The following is a 19805-nucleotide window of genomic DNA, read 5'->3' as shown; positions in this document are numbered from 1 at the left end:
TTCAAAAACCATTAACTGTTTATCATATATATATTCAACTGTTATCAACAAAAACAACAAAAATACTGTTGAGGCTCTGTACATACTTCTTCAATGGCCTCCACTCCATCCAGGTTAGGCTTTACAAGCTTTCAATTTACAGTCTTTATTTAAATTACTGTCAAATATAAACTGTGCATATATTAGTTTAGAACTGCGTTTGAGTATAAACCCTAGGACAGTTAAACTATATATATATTATAGGAATATGACCTAGGATTGAGAATGTCTTCCCGGTGAAGGCTCTTTCCTAATTAGAGATCTGTAGTTCAAACCCCCAAGATGAATTATTCCCGGTGAAACATCTTGGCAAAAACCTTAGAATCCAAAAAATAGGACACATCCACCCAAAGAGGAATTATTCCCGGTGAAACCTCTTACCCATTTGCTTAGAGCCAAAATAAGTTCAAAACTACATAGCTTTCTCTTGTGCTATAACAAGGACCCTCGATTAGCCTCCTCTTGGGCTTTGTACAAGGACCCACAGGCTTCTTAAAAGCATTTCCAGCTTCCTCTTGAGCTTGTATACAAGGACCCATCAGGTTTCTTATAAACATAGGAACAGGTCTTTAGTCACCTTTTAGCCTATCCTGGTGAGTTTCTTCCAATTTAAACCAGACTTTAAACAAGCTAAGTTTGTCTCAATTTTGCATTGAGTACACTTTTTGGAAAGAGAGACATGGACAGTCTCTGTCACCCTCATCTTCATCAATCTTCCTTAGCAGAGTCTAGGATCCATGTTTGATCATCCTCAGCATTGAGTCAGCCTTCATCTTGGGCTTTAAACAAGAAGTCTCACTAGATAATCTTTCTGCCATTCATTTTAATGTCAAAACCCCTGGAAAGGGTTAGCCTCCAACATCTGTCTAAAATGTCAAAACCCCTGGAAAGGGTTAGCCTCCAAAGTCAATTAATAAGAATGTCAAAAAATAAATAATTTCACTCTCTTAGGAGATAATTTCCCCAAAAGAGTCAAAACCCCTGGAAAGGGTCAGCCTCCAAAAAACATGATAAAAGTCAGTCTTTTAACAGACAAATTCACCAGCTGAGTCAAAATCCCTGGAAAGGGTTAGCTTCCAAAGAAAAATAGTCTTTTAATAAATAAAACCTCCTCAGTAGAGTCAAAACCAACAAAAACAGTCAGCCTCAACCTTGGGCTTTGTACAAGGCAGATAATAGAGTCTCCCCAGTGAGTCCTTCATCACTCAGTAGCCACAACCTTGGGCTTTGTACAAGGCAGATAAACCCAAACAATAAAACTCCCCTGTCAAGAGTCAGCCTCAACCTTGGGCTTTGTACAAGGCAGATAATAAAGTCTCCCCAGTGAGTCCTTCATCACTCAGTAGCCACAACCTTGGGCTTTGTACAAGGCAGATAAACCATATCTTTCATGTGTCAAAGATTCCTAACACTTAGAATCTTTCCCCATATAGTCATCAATACTTAATTCATTTAAGAGTCCGCCACAACCTTGGGCTTTGTACAAGGCAGAAAATAGTGTTTTTTCCTAGCTAAAGTCAGCCACAACCTTGGGCTTTGTACAAGGCACATAAATAGAGTCTCCCTAAGTAGAGTCAGCCTCAATTCTGGGCTTTGTACAGAACACTAAAATACCCTGTAATTAATCCCCAGTGGAGTCATCTCCCAGAGTCAATAATATTAATTAATCAATCAAAAAGCCTCAAGCTTGGGCCTCATACAAGCCAGCTAAAAGTCAAATCTTTTATACAGTAGATAGACATAGCTTATCTCCATAAAGAGATATTTTTACTACTCTACCACATTCAAACAAACAAACATTTCATTTCAATTTTAATCAAGTCTCCCATTTAGGATTTTGAAAGGCATGAGCTGGCAGTAAAACCCACACATGTGGTAACTTTCCCTAATTTGGATGAGCATCCTTCTTTCATTTAAGAGGCATTTGACTGGTATACTTGCACATACACAAGTAAGGTCCCCCTCTTGAATGAAATGAATTCAGTTATTCTGTCACTCCTTTAAATGTTTGTGGTAGAATAGTACAAATACCTCTCTGTAGAGATAATTTCATGTCTCTTTACTGTAAACAGAGATTTAATTCCAAGCTTCAACCTTGAGCTTCAAGCAAGGCACCCAAAAACAATTAATTTCCCTAGTTAGTTCCCCGAACTACATTAAGCTCTGACTTCCACTAGGGATATGTAGGCATGAGGTTCACAAGGAATCTCAGCGAGCTAATAAAATACCAAAAATAGTCAGTTTGTCTGTCTGTCTGTCTTTTCAAATCAATTCAATTCCTTCTCCTAACACAAAGGAGAAACTTTCCCAATCATTAGCAATAAACACAATCACAATGACACAGAGAAGGTTCCTGTAGAGTACTACAGATATGTAGGGTGCTTAAACACTTCCCTATGTATAACCGACCTCCCGGACTCCAGAATTTCTAGTCTAGGTGAAATCCCCACACTTAGCAAACTCCTAGGGTTTAGTTGAGATCTTTTTTTCCCTTTCCTACTCGTAGGACAAATAAGAAAGTTCGTGTGATATCGTAGGAAGAACTGAAATAAAATTCATCCCACCACGGGCGCATTCTCCTTCCAAATTTCGCGTGAAGGGTTTAGCGTGCCGTCCTCCCAAGTGAAACGGGGAGGTAAAGAAAACGACCACCACAATGGGAGGGAAGTTTGTTTGGAAGAGAATGGTTATATGGTGATGTTGTAATATGGTTTGAGCAGAACTTTAGTAGATTCTAAAATACTCATGAATATGTAGTCTTATGGAATATAGTTTTCATTATCCATTTATAATTGTTACTTTTAAGTAAGGTGTGTATGTGTGTTTCTGATAATACTTATCAATTGGATTTAGTTGTTATTTGTAGACAAATTAACGTTGTAAAAGTGAAACTTATATGTGTAAATGAATAATTTCTAATAAGGAGAACTTTTAAGTAAAGTAGCTGAACAAATTTTTTTGGAAAAAACCTTATTATTAATGTTCATGAGATAGATTTTACAAAACAGGGCCTAGTATTTTTTTTGCACCATGGTTCTCTTTCACATCTCCCGTATGATTGCATCATGGTTTTGTTAATGCTACAATAGTGAGCCTTGACCAAACATGTGTTTCTCTCATTGCAAAACAGCTACATAGACAACAATAATATATCATGCATAAATGAGCAATAAAAAATATAGAGTTGTCTCTATAACACATGGATTCAAATATATTAATATAGATGAAAAACTATATGGATTGAAATATATTAACATAAAGTTATTTATAAAAATATTTAATATTAACAGGAACATGAAGTTATTGATTAAAATATTAATATTAGCGGAAACATGAAGTTACTAATCAAAATATTGAATATTAATGGGAACATGAAGTTACTGATAAAAATATTTAATATTAACAGGAATATGAAGTTATTGATCAAAATATTAATATTAACGGGAACATGAAATTAGTGATCAAAATATTGAATAATAACGGGAACATATCAAAATATTGTATATTAATGAGAACATGAAGTTATTGATCAAACTATTGAATATTAACGAGAACATGAAGTTATTAATTAAAATATTGAATATTAACGGGAAGCGATGTTAATATGTTGAAAGTAAATGCGACTAAGTTTATTGCATTGGACAATCGACATTGTGTTGTCTATTTTTTATACAGGTCACTTTTTGTTCTACTGTTGATAAAACAGTAATATTAACGGGAACATGAAGTTAGTGATCAAAATAATTAATACTAACGGGAATATTAAATTACTGATCAAAATATTGAATATTAACGGGAACATGAATTTACTTATCAAAATATTGAATGATAACGGAAACACGAATTTACTAATAACGGGAACATGAAGTTACTAATAAAAATATTGAATATTAACATATACATGAAGTTACTGATCAAAATATTAGTATTAGCAAAAACATGAAGTTATTAATCAAAATATTCAATATTAACGGGAACATGAAGTTACTGATAAAAATATTGAATATTAACAGAAACATTAAGTTATTGATCAAAATATTAATATAAACAGGAAAATGAAATTACTGATCAAAATATTGAATAATAACGGGAACATTGAGTTACAGATCAAAATATTGAATATTAACGAAAACATGAAGCTACTGTTCAAAATATTGTATATCAACGGGAACATGAAGTTATTTATAAAACTATTGAATTTTAACGGAAACATGACGTTCGGGAAATTGACCATGACACTATTGAGCTCCTCCCTCCATTGTGGTACTCAACAACAAACAGAAAATTCACTATAAAAGAAAATGAACCTATGTTTGGTCCTGTTCTTTTTGGAACTTCGGTTATATGGGCCTTTCACTAAATAGTCCATTCATTTTATGGGTTATAATCCATACATTTTCTTCACATATTATTTCTCAATGAAACCTCTATATTTCTTAAATGCATCCTTAGATGTATTATTCAATATAAAACAACATAAATTTTATTTTCTTAATTACTTTTTATTTTTAATATTCAATTTTTTTAATATTAATATTTTTATAACTTTTCCCGTTTTAATCCAAATTTAATCTTTTACTAATATCTTTCATTCTCCTCAATCCAAATGCGCGAAAACAACGGGTACCCGTGCGAACGCACGGGTATCACACTAGTTTCAACATATATTTCTACACATGTTCATAAAACATACAGACCAATTATTTCTATCATACAAACCAATTAAAAGAATTTTTAAAATAGTAAACAATTTATAAATATGTGTACCTTTGTAAATGGATTTGATGAAAATATAGAAAGCAGATCCGAATCCAACAAATTTTTTGAGTATTTGAATCTTGATTTTGTATTAAAATGGAGAGAATTGAGAGATATAGAGGAGTTGGGAAAGGGTTGGAGAATGAGAGAAAATGGGTTTGAGAGAATAAGAGTTTGAGAAGTTTTAAAGAATTGTTTAAGTTTACTAGTGGACAAAAGAGAAAGACGCATGTGATATATAAAGGAAACTTGTGAGGTGAATATCACCCCGCAACTTTTTTGACTGTTGAGATTTGCGAAGTGCAAATCACCCCGCAACATTAATGTCAAAAATTGTACATAACGTTCACCTACCCCTCTGTCAATCAACGACTGCAATTAAAGCTTTCCACTCACTTTTTCAAAAAAAAACTTGCGAGGTGGCTTTAACCCTGCAAATATTATTTTGTTGGAAGTTGCGACGTGGGGTTCACCCCGCAAATTCTTTTTCCCTCTATGACATTAAATTTCTCCTGCCACTACTGACGCATCAATAATTGTACAAATAAATTTTCCCCCAAATTTTTTAAAAACAATTGCGGAGTGTTTATCACTTCACAACATTCTCTTGAAAAAATTTAAATTTCCCTCTAACTGTTGCGAAATGGAAAAACTTATAATATTTTTTTAAAAAAACTGTGTTGCGAGGTGAATAACACCCCGCAAGTACGTTTCTTTGCGAGGTGATTACCACCTGGCATAGTCACCTAGCTAATGAGCTGTTTTCTTGTAGTGTCATTTTGCAACTCAACTAGAATGAAAGCCAAAAGAGACTTTGATTGTTTGCATTAACGCTTACGGTTAGGGCCAAATATTGGTTAGAGACATGGAAGAATGAATATTTATGTGAAGCTCAAGAGAATGTTTCTATAGAACTTATATTAAAGCAACAAGTTTACGGACTAAATGGCAGACATCATATGGTGTGAACAAGGAGAGGATGAATCTCTCTACAATATAGGGAAAGGTTTCTTCTCAATGTGAATGACTAACCGTTATGGTGTGCCTTGAAGTGCATGACACCTCCAAACACCATTGTTCTAGTCACTCACAATGTTAGAGACACAAATTGTTTTGTGCGGAAATATTTCCTTCAGGTCATGCACAACATGGAAAAAGAGGTTCTAGTCACACATTTGTCGACAACCGACTTTGTAAAGAGACTCTATAAGCATCAATACTTCACAGGAGGGATATATATAAAGGGTCTGGAGGGTTGCAAAATTAATCTCCTTGGTCACTTGATTATTTGTAAAGGAGAAAAGCCATGGACAATAAGACACCTTGCTAAAAAAATTGAATAAAACATGGTCAGATCTATCAGCTTGTAAACTTGTCCCTCTAGGCAAGGGTTGTTTCGAGTTTTGATTCAATAGTACGGAGGATAAGAGAAAGGCTTGGGAAATTGGTTATTATAACCTATGGACGGGTTTACTAAGACTTTCCAAATGGGATCCGGAGTTCAGCCCAAATACCCAATGACAAACATGTTAAGAGTTTTTTATAATTCATGTTACACACTATCCTCGTTTGATCCACCAAACACCTAGTGTGCAACATGAATTATGTCTCTGATGATATAATCCCTATAAACTTACCAATCCTTGATGCGAAGAATTTCGAAAAATAGTGCAAACAAATGAAGGTGTTGTTTGTCTACCAAGATGTTCTTGAAGTGATCAAGAATGGGGTGAATCCCCTTATGGTGCAACGGGTGCAAAATAAGTAATACATAAGGAAGAGAAGAAGAAAGATTATAAGGGGCTATTTTTTATCCATCAATGTGTATATGGTGATAACTTTGAGAAAGTTGGTGATTGTGAATCGTCAAAGCAAGTGTGGGAAATATTGGAAAAGGCATATATTGGGGCAAACTTACAAATGTCAACTCGAATTAATTCAAATGGAGAAAAAGGAGAAAATCAACAATTACATGACGAGAATTACTCAATTGGTGAACCAAAATAAGGTTTGTCGATAAACTATTACTAATCAGAATGTTGTATCGATAATCTTGCGTTCTTTGACGATAAGATTTGATAACATTGTGGTGGCGATTGAGGAATTGAAAGATCTTGCGATGTTCAGTAAAGAGGAGCTTCAAAGCTCTCTTGAGGCTCATGAGTAAAGGATGGAGGAGAGAAATAATGGCAAGGAAAACACGGAGATCGCTTTGCAAGCTCGGTTCAATGATAAGAATAAGTCGAAAGGAAAATGGCCCATGAAGAGTAAAGTGGATTTCTCAGAATTTTGGTGGAAGAGGGTCTCAAAATCTAAGAAATCAAATTGTCAAAAAGGTAAGAGCAGTTGCAATAAGAATGGTGGTCAAGGAAACTTTAGAGGTGAAAAGGGAAAGTTTGACAAGAGCAAGATGCAATGCCGCAATTGTCAAAAGTTTGGTCATCATGCAAAAGATTGAAACACGAACATGAAAGAACCTCAAGAGGATGAAGATAAGGTTGAAAGATAAGCATTTAATAATGATAAAATACTCTTGGTCATGATCATAGAAGGTGAATGCAGTAGCTGGCTACGGGACAACAACAGTAGCAGTTCCGAGAATGCTGTAGAAATGTGTTGTAACCAATTACATAAAGACAACAACCGGTTACATGCAGAAGAAAATGTTATGGGATTGTGAAAGAAAGAATTTAGTGCATCAAGGAATAATATTTGGATTTCGGTTATTCTACGCATATGATGGGGAGAAAGGATTTGTTTGTCAAAATCAATCCAGTCATGAAGAATAAAGTGAAATTCACAGATGACACCACTTTAGCGGCCGATAACACAGGTGATGTTTTAATTATGAAGAGGGATGGTAGGAATTCCTTGATCAAAGATGTATTTTAGATTCGGAAAATAAAATGTAACCTTCTAAGTATTGGCCAATTGCTTGAGAGGAGTTACAAGATTCACAAGGAAAACAAGGCACTACGTGTCATACCCCAAAATTTGCCCATCACATTTTTACTTTCAAGCTCATACAAGTATCAAAAGCTCAAGACTTGACTATATGCACACTCTCCTAATCAAAGGGTCCTCAAATTAAGGTTTTGGATTTGCTAAGGAGAAAGGATGTATCAAGGCCTCAAGTAAGCTTCATATGATCTCTTAGGATTTAAATCACCTCCATGACAAGTTTCAGGCTTCAATTCCGAAGATTGCTCATTCAACTGCTCAAATGGTCGACAATCGATCAGTTTGACCTAAAAGTCAATTGTGGTCAAAGTACAGAAATCAACAAAAGTCCAAGTTACTAAATTAGGGTTTCTAAGGAAAAGTCAACTATACTTTAACTGGCCATAAGTCTCTCATGATTTATCAGAAATTCCCCAACCAAATCTCATTCTTAAGGAAATTCAATTCTCTATAACTTTGATGTTGGGCCCAAAGTCAAGAAATGCACCATTTGAGAGATATGAGCCAAAACATTACAGGTCCTTCTAGAAGACCGCAAAAAAGTTGTTTTTTGTCAGGAGCCATATCTTCAAGATAATATCTCCAAATGTAAAAAAAAGTTCAAAAGTGGCTTGTAGAGGATATCTTGAGCTTTCCAAAAAGTCCTAGAACTCTTCCATATCTTAAAAATTGAGGGAGATATGACTTGTCAAAGTTGGACATTTTTTGGGTGAAACATGTGAAGTAAATAAGGCCCAAATTGGATTTTTTTGCAAAGAAGCCCAATCTTTTATGATCCAATCTTAGTCTTCAAGTCATCAAAGACATCCAATCTCAAGGCCACAAATTTTTGATGAATATTTGATTTTATTTGGATTTTATTCATTCAAAAAAGGTGATTTAAATCAGATAAATAAAGGAAAAATCAAAGATTTGATTGGGAATATATTTGTAACCAAATCCAATCATCATTTATGCCTCATAATCAACCAAATTTTGTGCAAAGAGATATTGGAAAGATTGGTATCAAATTGGAATAAAAATAGCAAGTTCACATGTTATTTTCAATCAAATATTTCTCCGATCAATCAAGGACTTTCTTTCCAAGTTTTAAACCCTAATTCATTCCCTATAAATACCATGACCTATTAGCAAGAAGGGGGCGAAATTCTAAAGCAAGAACCCTATTCAAAGAGAAAAAATTTTACTCAAGAACATAAATTCGGTTTTGGAGTTTGGAAAGGTTTTAAAGCATTCTGAAGGTTGCAATACAATCCTTGAAGGTCCCTGAAGCTGCTTGGATCATCACACGACATCAACACCCCCAGAATCATCTCCATTTAAGCCACGGTATGTCACTTACAATCTAAGGTCGAATACTATGATTCACGCATCATACATGAATTTTGATTGCATATTGTGGTTTATGGTGATGTTTAGAATGACTAGGATTGTGTGATTATACCGTAATTCACCATTGTTGGATCTTAGGGTTTCGTTTTAGGATTTTCCTCTACAGGTGAAATTGCTTGGATTAACTAGGATTTTCCGATTAAAAATATTCAAATTAATTTTTAATCTAACATAATTTTATATGCACATGAAATGTTTAATTCGTTAATTGTTTTAATCAAACCAATTGATTACGATAATTAGCGACAAAATTAATTTTGTCAAACTAATTTATATTAGGGTCGATTTGTTAATTATTTTAATCAAACCAATTGATTGCGATGGTTAATAATCGATTATTTAATTAATTAAATAACAAATTCAAATAGGGTTTATTTGCTAAAGGGTTTTAACCAATTCTATTGGTTACGATGATTAGCAATTTTCATCAATTTGTTATTTATTTTAATCAAATCTAATGATTACGAGGGGTAACGATAATTAATAATTCATTTAAAATACCTTTAATTTGTTAATAGTTATAATCGAATCGATCGATTAGGATAACTAACAATCCTTCGCTAATTTATTAATCGTTCTAATCAAATCAATTTATTACAATGGTTAGTAATAAAATAATTCAATTCCCAATACAATTCGAATAATTTATTTAAAATACATTCATTTGCTAATGGTGATAATCGAATCAATCGATTAGAATAATTAGTAATTCTTTATTAAATCTGTTAATTATGGTGATTAAACCTATTGATCATCGTGATTAATAGAACATATTATAATCAGGGTTGTACGCCACATTCAAAACACATCTCTCTCACAAACTACGGATTTTCAAAACTATGATAAGGTAATTCAAAATACCTTCAAACAACCTCATATTAATTCTAAGGCGTACAACCCTGCCCCGAACTACGTAGACTCTGGTCCTCCTAAGGAGGTATGTAGGCACTTGGATAACCAAGGCAAGTTCCCTTCCCCAAAATTCCAATTAGGTTCGAATCTTACCGTTCACCCTTGAAAGCTTAAACCTTGCCTTAACAATTTTAGCCACAACCATTACCTTAGACAAAACCTTAGGAAAGGGTCAAGGGAGCCTAACACCTTCCCTTAACCTTATTATAATAACTTACCCAGATTCTCTAAAACTTCGTAGGGTTTCCTATTCGCCCTGGCAGAATAGGTGGCGACTCTAAAATCTAAATTTTTTAGAGCAGGTTGCCACACTACGCATTATGGATGCAAACAGGGTTTTGATCCTTAAAGCTGTTATGGCTACCAATAGAACTTTCAAGGTTGTTCAGATGGTTATGGAGCTGAAGGTAACAACTCAACCACTAAATATGTTCTTTGTGTCAAAGCAATTGCAAATTCGCTATTTGTTGTGGGTGATGTTATTTCGGAACAAGATCAGATCGATTATAACTTGATGGGTTACTTGAAGAATATAATCCATTTGTGACACAAATTTATGATACAATGGAAGCTCTTTCTCTCAGTGAATATAAAGCACTTCTCTACATTCAAGAAGCCCAATTGGACAAGTATCGGCAAAAATGGCTATAGGTAGACCACCCAGGTTGTGGAATGACTGCCTTGTCCTTCTCGAAACCTGTAGGTTAGAGAAGTGATTGCCCTCACTCGAAACCTGTATGTAAGAGTTGAGTATTGTAAGCTTGATTGAAGTTGTGAAGCAGATCAAGTATGCGTTCATTGTTAATTGTGTAAATAGCTGTTGCAGGGTTGTAACAGTTAGGTATCACCATGGAGTGAGCAGAGGTTTTCTTATCTTGGATGGAGTTCTGAGATAGAGATTGCATTGGGTAGTGACTAGGTAAACCAGAGGATGTTTATTTGTAAACCAGAGGTTGTTTATATAAAATAGTACTACTGATAGAGGAATCTTCTTCCTGGCTTGGTAGCCCCCAGAGTATGTAGTTAGACCGAACAAGGTTAACAATTAAATGTGTTATTTATCTTCTGCATTGTTTGTTCAGTTATGAATGTTATGACTTTGTCTATAACATCAGGTTCAGAAGTGTTAGCTGTTCCTATACAGAACCATGTACATATTATAATTTGGTTATGTATGCTGAACATGTGTGATCCCAGGTCTCATTGACTCTTTCCTAAGATTAATCAAATAATAAGGGATCCTTGTATTCTGCTTGTGCTACATTAATAACAGATCAGATGTCTTGACATCAGAATTGACATCCGAGTCTGTCATACCAGAATTTTCAATTGGTATCAGAGCAGGCATCCTGTCTATTTCTGGATGAGATCCATAAAGGATAAATTCTGTTTGTGGTAAAAGAAGAAGAGTGTTTGAACAAAAGAATGTTCATATTGTATGGTCCCTTGATGTGGGGGATGGACCTATATGATTAGACCAACCTGACCTAAGAGCTGTGATGCTGGAACGAAGAGTGCTAAGTCCAAGGACTTCATGCGGGAGTGAAGAACTTGAATTTAAATACAAATTCAACTGGTATCTATGAATAGAGAAGAAGATCATCAAAACCTTCGTGCGGGAGTGAAGATATTGATAAGGTAACCTCTGTTGTGTGTGAGTTCGTCAAGTCATGATTTTTGGTTTGGTCTAATCAGTTGCTTGGTGCAGAAGCAAGCATTATGCAAGGTTGAGTAGCAATCAATCTGTAGTTGTCATGCTTACTACTAACACTTAAAGTAAGCATTGTGTGAATTCTGTTGATATATGACTATTTTTCCGCTGCATAGTCTCTGAAAAACCCTAGGGTTATGAAGGTTCAACAGAATGTATGGCAGGTATTGACAGCTATAATTAAAGTGTCAAAGATACTTGAGTAATCACTCAAGTCCACTCATAGTGGCATGGTTTATTAGAGCTGATGAATGTCACCTGATCAATGATATTCATAATTATCTGCAAGTGTGTACCTTGAAGAATTTCAAGGCTGGAGTGTTCCTAGAAGGAGGAACAGATGTCCTACCGGATGTTGGGACATTAGTACTGGTATGCGCTACCAGCTGAAGAACAGATGTTCTGGTGCTAAACTAATGTAGTGTGAGAACATTGGTTTGGAACCTACTCCTGGTCTGGAAGACGAGACATCTGGCTAAGTTAATCAAGACACGATTAACATGTGCTCAGTTCCACTAAGAAAAACTCATGAAGGTATTCCTTTCTAATCCTTTATGTTGTACTCTTGAAGAGCCTATATGTGTAAGTTTCCTCTAATCAGTGAAACCAGATAAGTATTCATAACCATAGAGCAGTTGTTAGAGCTGAATACTGTGTTTCAATCACAGTGAAATATGGTTAAGAATGTGTACTTCCCTAGTTGTTATCTCGAAAGGGTAGTATGATTTGAAATCAAGGAAGTCAGATGGATCTGACTAATTCAGTGTTATGCTGTGACTAAGTCTGTTCCAGAAACCTAGTTGAGGGAATCTCCTCTATAGGTACAGACCATGGCATCCTTCATCTCAAAATCAGAACTAAAGTCTAAAGAAAAGGTTATTGAGATGCTGGCTACTTTATCCCTTGATGTGTCTGGATATTGCTGATTATTGGATTATTCTGTTACTAAACTGAGTATTGTCAATTTGACATTAAAGATGTTAACCAAGAACCATGAAGGATGATGTCACATCTGATGTTACAACATCTCAAGATCTTCAGTTATTTTATGTATTTGCCAAGAACAGAAAGTATAAATGTGAAGAGGTAATCAGTCAAAATAACCTAGTGTGAGTAGCAAATTCTAACTGAAAAGCTAGTAAGTACTTTGACGGGAGACTTAGTACTTATTAGGTTTAGAACCTGGATGTTGAGAAGAAGTTCTTACAACCATGAGTTCTCAATTATCTTCACACATCAAAGAAGAAGGCAAGAGTCTCTGATGTGGGATACTGATTCTGTTAAATATCTTGATGGGAGCTGGATATTTACAAAGTCTGTATAAAACAACTCAGACGTGTATATTGAAGATCAATTTATGTTTATACAATCATAGTTTCTTCTATTTTCAATTTACAGAATGTGGCAATCTGGATCTTGTGTAGCAAGCAAACTGAGGTTTCTAAACTTGGAATCTGTGGCAAATTCCAAATGAAGAGAACTTCAAGGACAAACATCGAAGATGTCCTAAAGTTGTATATCTCAGGGGAGTAAAAGAGTATGAACATCAGCAAAGACAATGTTTTTCCACTTCTATTCATTTGAAAAGTCTTTCAAAGACTAATCTTAAAGAAAGAAGAACTAAGTCACACAAAAACCTCAGAACATAACTCAAGTCATGTTTATTCTCAAAGACCGGCAAAGAATATTCTATGCATTATCATCTGACGACATGAATTGATGATGTGTATCACTTGTTCTGATCTAAGTGCATGATCCAACCTATGCACGAGTCCACCTGATGCAGTTTGTTCTCAAATAACATGTCTTGATCGAGACTTTGGGCGAAGTCCAGGTATGTTGTTTAAATTGCTCAGGAGTATAAAGTCTTTTCGTTTTTTTAGTCTTGTTTGAGTCCCTCATGTTCTTCTTTCGAATATGAGAAGTGTCTAGAGTCTAGCTTATGATTGTCTATTTGAGTCAATCATAGGGTTTAAGGGTAGTGTTCAGGCATTATTAAGTCTGAGGTCATTCTTTATAACTGTTTGGTAAAGAATAAAGAGTCTTGTTTCGAATCGTGAACGCAATTCGTTTCTAGTGTTCCAAGTCCTCTATAGAGAAGTGTTATCTCTATGGATAGTCAAGAGTTTGTTTGAGTTCATATGAACTTGTGTCTTAGGTATCAACATCACGAAGTACATATTTCCTGGTAGAAGGACTGGGAATATATGGAAGTTGAAAAAGCAACATTATTGTCTAGAGTGGCAGTTTGGACATAATGTGGATTAGAATGGGCAGGTTCTGATCTGGATATAAGTAATGTGTTCTTGCCATACATAATTACTTTCATGATGAAGACTTCACTTAGTGAAAATGACTATGAAGACAAAAGTTCTATGATCGGATCAACACAGCTAAGGATAAAGGAGAATCTCTTCTGTTCAAGGAGTATGTTAATCAATGTGTGAGATTTAAAAACACCTTATCAAGAAGGATTTCAAATTATCTTAAGCAGACCATGATCTTATTCAAACATGGTAGGGTTATACTCAACAAAATTCTAGGAGTGGCAGTTCTGTTTGTTGAGATTGTGGCAACCTCTTTGTGTGTGATTTTAGTATCAAGGGGTCATCTGTTGATTATTTCTGAAGGAGATAAGTTCTTAGGCAAGGGTCTGTTGAAAAGGAAAAGGGGATGAAACTTGTGGAGAATACTGGTAGTACAAATGTCAGATACAATGTTATGACATTCTACTTCTGGTGTAAGTATTTATTGTGAGGAACAAATTAGCTATAATGAGTGTGTTCGGTAGGATTGTTGAACAGAGGGTGCGGCTCTTGAAGATATGAAGATGAGTCTTATATTTTCCATTCATCATTTCAAGCTTATTCCGTTTGTGGGAGCTCAAACTATCTCGGATAGGGGGGTAACTTCTTTTGTCAAGAGAAATTTCTTGGTTAAAAATACTTTTACATCTTGAAGAAAATGTGATACTTTTGTCAGTTATTTGAATGGTTCAAGTTAACCATGTCCAACTAGTAACCAATATTCCTTCTCTACACTAATGAGGTAGCTGTGTGCTAACAATCTCAAGGTGTCCAAAAACAACAGAAGTCTATGTCTATGATTAGTGAGTAAGTAGCGAGTCTGTTAATTGGTCCAAATGATGCCCTGTCTTAATCTTTTACGGAATCTTGGGCTATGTGCCTGAAGGAAAGAAAAGTGACAATGTCTGACATAATGTCATGACATGTTTAAAGACATTGAATCTTCACAGTCAAATAAGGAAATCTGAATTGAAGTTTATCTACACATCAGCGGTCGGTGTAAATTTCATTCAATGACTATGCATGCACTGGTAATTCAGGATAACTCTATCAGAAAAACAGTCAAAAACTGCTTTGGAAAGAGTAATAGCTTTTGGAATTGTTTCCTAATTAACCGTTTGACCATTGAACAAGACCAAAGACCTTCGTTATTTCCTATAATCTCCATTTGCTATATAATAGCATCTCCGTGAATTGTAGAAATCAAACTCTCTCAAAATGTCGTTCGTGTGTGTTCTTGTGAGTCGAGTCTGGGTTTGGTATTGTGATGGATTGTTGTACCAAAACCATCTCAGAAAAAGAAAAACACGGGTTGGGGATGTTGATGGTCTCTACCATGGGTTTTTCTGCAATAAAAACAAAGATGTTCCACTATGTACAACCTTCACTATAGGAATCATTTTCGTTGTGATTTGTGATCTGAGTTATGAACATAATTGTGATTTGTGTTTTGAGTTACTAGGACTGGTGGACAGTTTTCACTCAAGTCCTCTCTCGAGGTCTATGCTAGGATTTGGTTTCTGGTACAAGACTAATGAAGGGGTCTCTTATGCCACCATTGGTCCTCCAAGACGCAGGGCTTCTCCCATCATCTTCCTCGTGAACATCAGTGTTGCATGAAGATGTTCCACTGCATATTATGACATCGGTTCTTTCTTTGTCATATTGTGTCTCAAAAGGGGGAGAAGAATACCATCTTCTGATTTTGCTACTGTAAAAAGTTGTGTAGCAAACTGACGATATTATGATGTGGTTCAAGTCTTGAAGAACAGAAGGTAAACCCAATTCTGAGAATGTAAAATTCTGTTCTTCCTTGGTGTCTTGAAGTTTTTATGTTTTTACTGCATTTTTATGTTTTAGCCAAAATATGCAAAAGGGGGAGATTGTTAGTGCTTTTATTGGCTGATTGGCATCTATGTTTGGTTAAAACATAATAGTAGTAAAACATAATACTAATGTGAATCTTGCAAGTTTATAAAGAACAAAACAGGTACTTGCAAGATGTTAGATGGAATGTCATGACATCAACTCATGACATCGCGCCTGCAGAACTGGAAGGAAGATTCAGTTTGTACTTAACAGATACCGAATATTCTATATGAATATTATGTAATCCTATGTGGCGCATATTTAAAGGTCAAAAGAATAATTGAAGAATCAGATCAGAAGATTGAAGATTCAGGAAGAATCAGATCAGAAGATTGGATTCAGCAGTTTCTAATTTAGGAAACTCAGGATTAAAAGACCTTATTTGTAGCAGAATATTTTTTGCATATTTGTAACAGTCAGAGTGCTGCGATTTGTAAGCCCAAGTCCAATTGGGATCAAGTTATAAATATGAAACTTTTGTAACCTAGATAGATATAGAAAACCTGGTTTTAACGATGTAATCATTAGGGTTTCTATAGGTAGACCACCCAAGTTATGGGATGGCTGCCTTGTCTTTCTCGAAACCTGTAGGTTAGAGAAGTGATTGTCCTCACTCGAAACCTGTAGTTAAGAGTTGAGTATTGTAAGCTTGATTGAAGTTGTGAAGCAGATCAAGTATGTGTTCATTGTTAATTGTGTAAATAGCTGTTGCAGGGTTGTAACGGTTAGGTATCACTAGGGAGTGAGTAGAGGTTTTCTTATCTTGGATGGAGTTCTGAGATAGAGATTGCATTGGGTAGTGACTAGGTAAACTAGAGGTTGTTTATCTGTAAACCAGAGGTTGTTTATATAAAATAGTACTAATGATAGTGGAATCTTCTTCCTGGCATGGTAGCCCCCCGAGTAGGTAGTTAGACCGAACTGGGTTAACAATTAACTGTGTTATTTATCTTCTGCATTGTTTGTTCAGTTATGAATGTTATGACTTTGTCTATAAAATCAGGTTAAGAAGTGTTAGTTGTTCCTATACAGAACCATGTACAAATTATAATCTGGTTATGTATGCTGAACATGTGTGATCCAAGGTCTCATTGACTCTTTCCTAAGAGTAATCAAATAATGAGGGATCCTTGTATTCTGCTTGTGCTACATTAATAACAGATCAGATGTCTTGACATCAGGATTGACATCCGAGTCTGTCATACTAGAATTTTCAACCCAGATGGTAATTTAAGCTAAAATCATAATCCTTCAATGGCTCTAACCATCTTCGTTGCCTCATATTTAGTTCTTTTTGATAAAATAAATATTTCAAACTTTTATGATCACTGAACACCTCAAATCTAGATTCGTAGAGATAATGCCTCCAAATTTTTAACACAAAAACCACAACAACTAGTTCTAAATCATGAGTAGGATAATTCCTTTTGTGAATCCTCAATTGTCTCGAAGCATATGCCACCAACTTATCATTTTGCATAAGTACACCACCTAAACCCAACTTAGAAGCACCACAATACACAATAAATGAGTCCTCGAGATTAGGTAATATCAAAATTGGAGCCTTCGTCAATTTCTCCTTTAATTCCGTAAAACTCTCTTCACACCGAGCATCCTACACAAAAGCTTTACCTTTACAAGTCAATTGGGTTAGCAGAAGTGCTAACTTATAAAATCCTTTAATAAACCTCCTATAATAACTTCCTAACTGCAAAAAGCTTCGGATTTCCGTAACTATCTTCGGACCCTCCCATTGCAGCACCGCATCGACTTTAGACGGGTCTACAGCAATCCCATCACCTGAGATAACGGGACCAAGAAAACTAACCTTTTCTAGCCAGAATTCACACTTGGAAAACTTCGCATAAAGCCGCTCCTCTTTCAATACTTGCAATACAATTCGCAAATGCTCAACATGCTCCCCTTCAGATTTCGAATATATTAGAATATCGTCAATAAATACTACCACAAACCGATCCAAATGAGGTCGAAAGATACGGTTCATATACTCCATAAATACTCACTGTGCGTTAGTAATACCGAAAGGCATTACCGAATATTCATAATGTCCATACCGAGTCCTAAAGTCCGTCTTCTGAATATCCTTATCTTTTACTCGAATTTGATGGTATCCCGACCTCAAGTCAATCTTGCTGAATACACGAGCACCTACTAATTGGTCCATCAAATTATCTATCCTCGGGAGTGGATACTTGTTCTTAATCGTAACTTTATTCAATTGCCGGTAGTCGACACAAAGCCGCATACTACCATCTATCTTCTTCACTAACAACACTAGAGCTCCCTAAGGTGAAACACTCAGTCTCACAAATTTATTTTCAAGCAGCTCTTCTAATTGCTTCTTCAACTCGGTCAATTCTGATGCCGACATCCTGTATGGGGCCATCGAAACAGGCTTAGTACTAGGGACAAGATCAATAGTGAACTCCACTTCTCTCTCTGGGGCACATCAGGAATTTCATAGGAAAAGACTTTCGCGATTCTCACACCACTTGTAACTCATCAATTGTAGCCCTATTCTCATTGGACAAAGAGGCCATCATTGCAAACACTTGAACCTCGTCTTTCATTAACTCACTCAACTGTCTTGCAGATAAGAACTCACTTTCCCTTTCCTCGTCTAGATTAGAAAATCTCTCTGATTTGTCATAACAGTTAATATGGACATTGTTGCATTCCAACCAGTTTATACCTAAGATCATATCAAGGCCGCTCAACGGTAAACAAATTAGATCCACAACAAAGTCTCTATCGAACATTGATAGAGGACACTTTAGGCATACAAGAGAAGTAGTCACCGACCCATTAGCTGGAGTATCGATACCATTTCTCCATTCATTGAAGATAATAAAAGACCCAATATTTTAACACAATCAACAGCAGTAAAACAGTGAGTAGCACCAGTATCAATAATAGTAATTAAAGGAATACTATTAATGAAACATGTACCTCTGATCAACTGGTCATCACTAGGTGTCTGAGCCTCAGCCAGAGCAAAAACCCTTCCACTCGCTTGCCCCTTCTTTGGATTTTGACATTGAGTACCGATGTGTCCTTCCTCACCATAATTAAAACATACAACCGCCTTATGTTTGCAATCAGCAATCTCATGACCATCTTTTCCGCAACGAAAACATCTCTTCGCTTCTCCGATACAAGCGTTACTTTTGTGACCCGATTTTCCACATTTTAAACATACCACACCAGCAGAGGCATCTCCACCACTAGTCCTCTTACCACCAGCAGTCCTCTGTTTACCCTTGTCAGTTGGAGCACTATAAGGCTTACCACGATTCTGCTTTTGTTTCCCTCTTCTTTCATTCATGATCTTGTAGTGAGCCTTACTATCCTCTTCATAATTCCTGCAACTTCCTATCAAATCAGCAAAGACACGAATCTTCTGGGATCCAACACCCTTCTTGATCTCTAGGCGCAACCCGTTCTCAAACTTGATGCATTTTGAAAACTCCGCAGTTGCCTCATTATAGTGTGGATAGAACTTGGCCAGTTCAACAAACTTTGCAGCATACTCAGTAACCGACATATTCCCCTACTTCAGCTCAAGAAACTCAATTTCCTTCTTACCCCGAACATCTTCAGGATATTACTTCCTTAGAAATTCCCTATGAAAAATAACCCACGTGATATCTTTACATACGTTCTCCAACCTCTAACGAGTTTCTAACCCCTAGTCATCAGCTTCGACTGCCAGCATATGAGTCCCGTAACGAACCTTCTGTGTTGGAGTGCAGTTCATCACACGGAAGATCCTCTCTATCTCCTTTAACCAAGCCAACATTCCATCAGGGTCATACATACCCTTAAAAATAGGAGGA

General features: G+C 35.8%; 1 protein-coding gene across 1 annotated transcript; it reads right to left on the bottom strand.

Annotated features, from left to right (window-relative positions):
• Nucleotides 1-18287: 18287 nt before the first annotated feature.
• Nucleotides 18288-19513, bottom strand: LOC131619185 (uncharacterized). The gene is made up of 3 exons (XM_058890309.1): nt 18919-19513; nt 18459-18661; nt 18288-18341 (listed from the first exon to the last, which is right to left on the bottom strand). Exons 1-3 carry the CDS (start codon nt 19511-19513, stop codon nt 18288-18290), a joined length of 852 nt encoding a protein of 283 aa, XP_058746292.1.
• Nucleotides 19514-19805: the final 292 nt, after the last annotated feature.

This window comes from Vicia villosa, linkage group LG7 (genome assembly GCF_029867415.1).
Source record: "Vicia villosa cultivar HV-30 ecotype Madison, WI linkage group LG7, Vvil1.0, whole genome shotgun sequence".
Taxonomy (NCBI): Eukaryota; Viridiplantae; Streptophyta; class Magnoliopsida; order Fabales; family Fabaceae; genus Vicia; species Vicia villosa.
The sequence above is the reverse complement of the archived record's forward strand: the minus strand, read 5'-3'. Positions and strand labels throughout refer to the sequence as shown.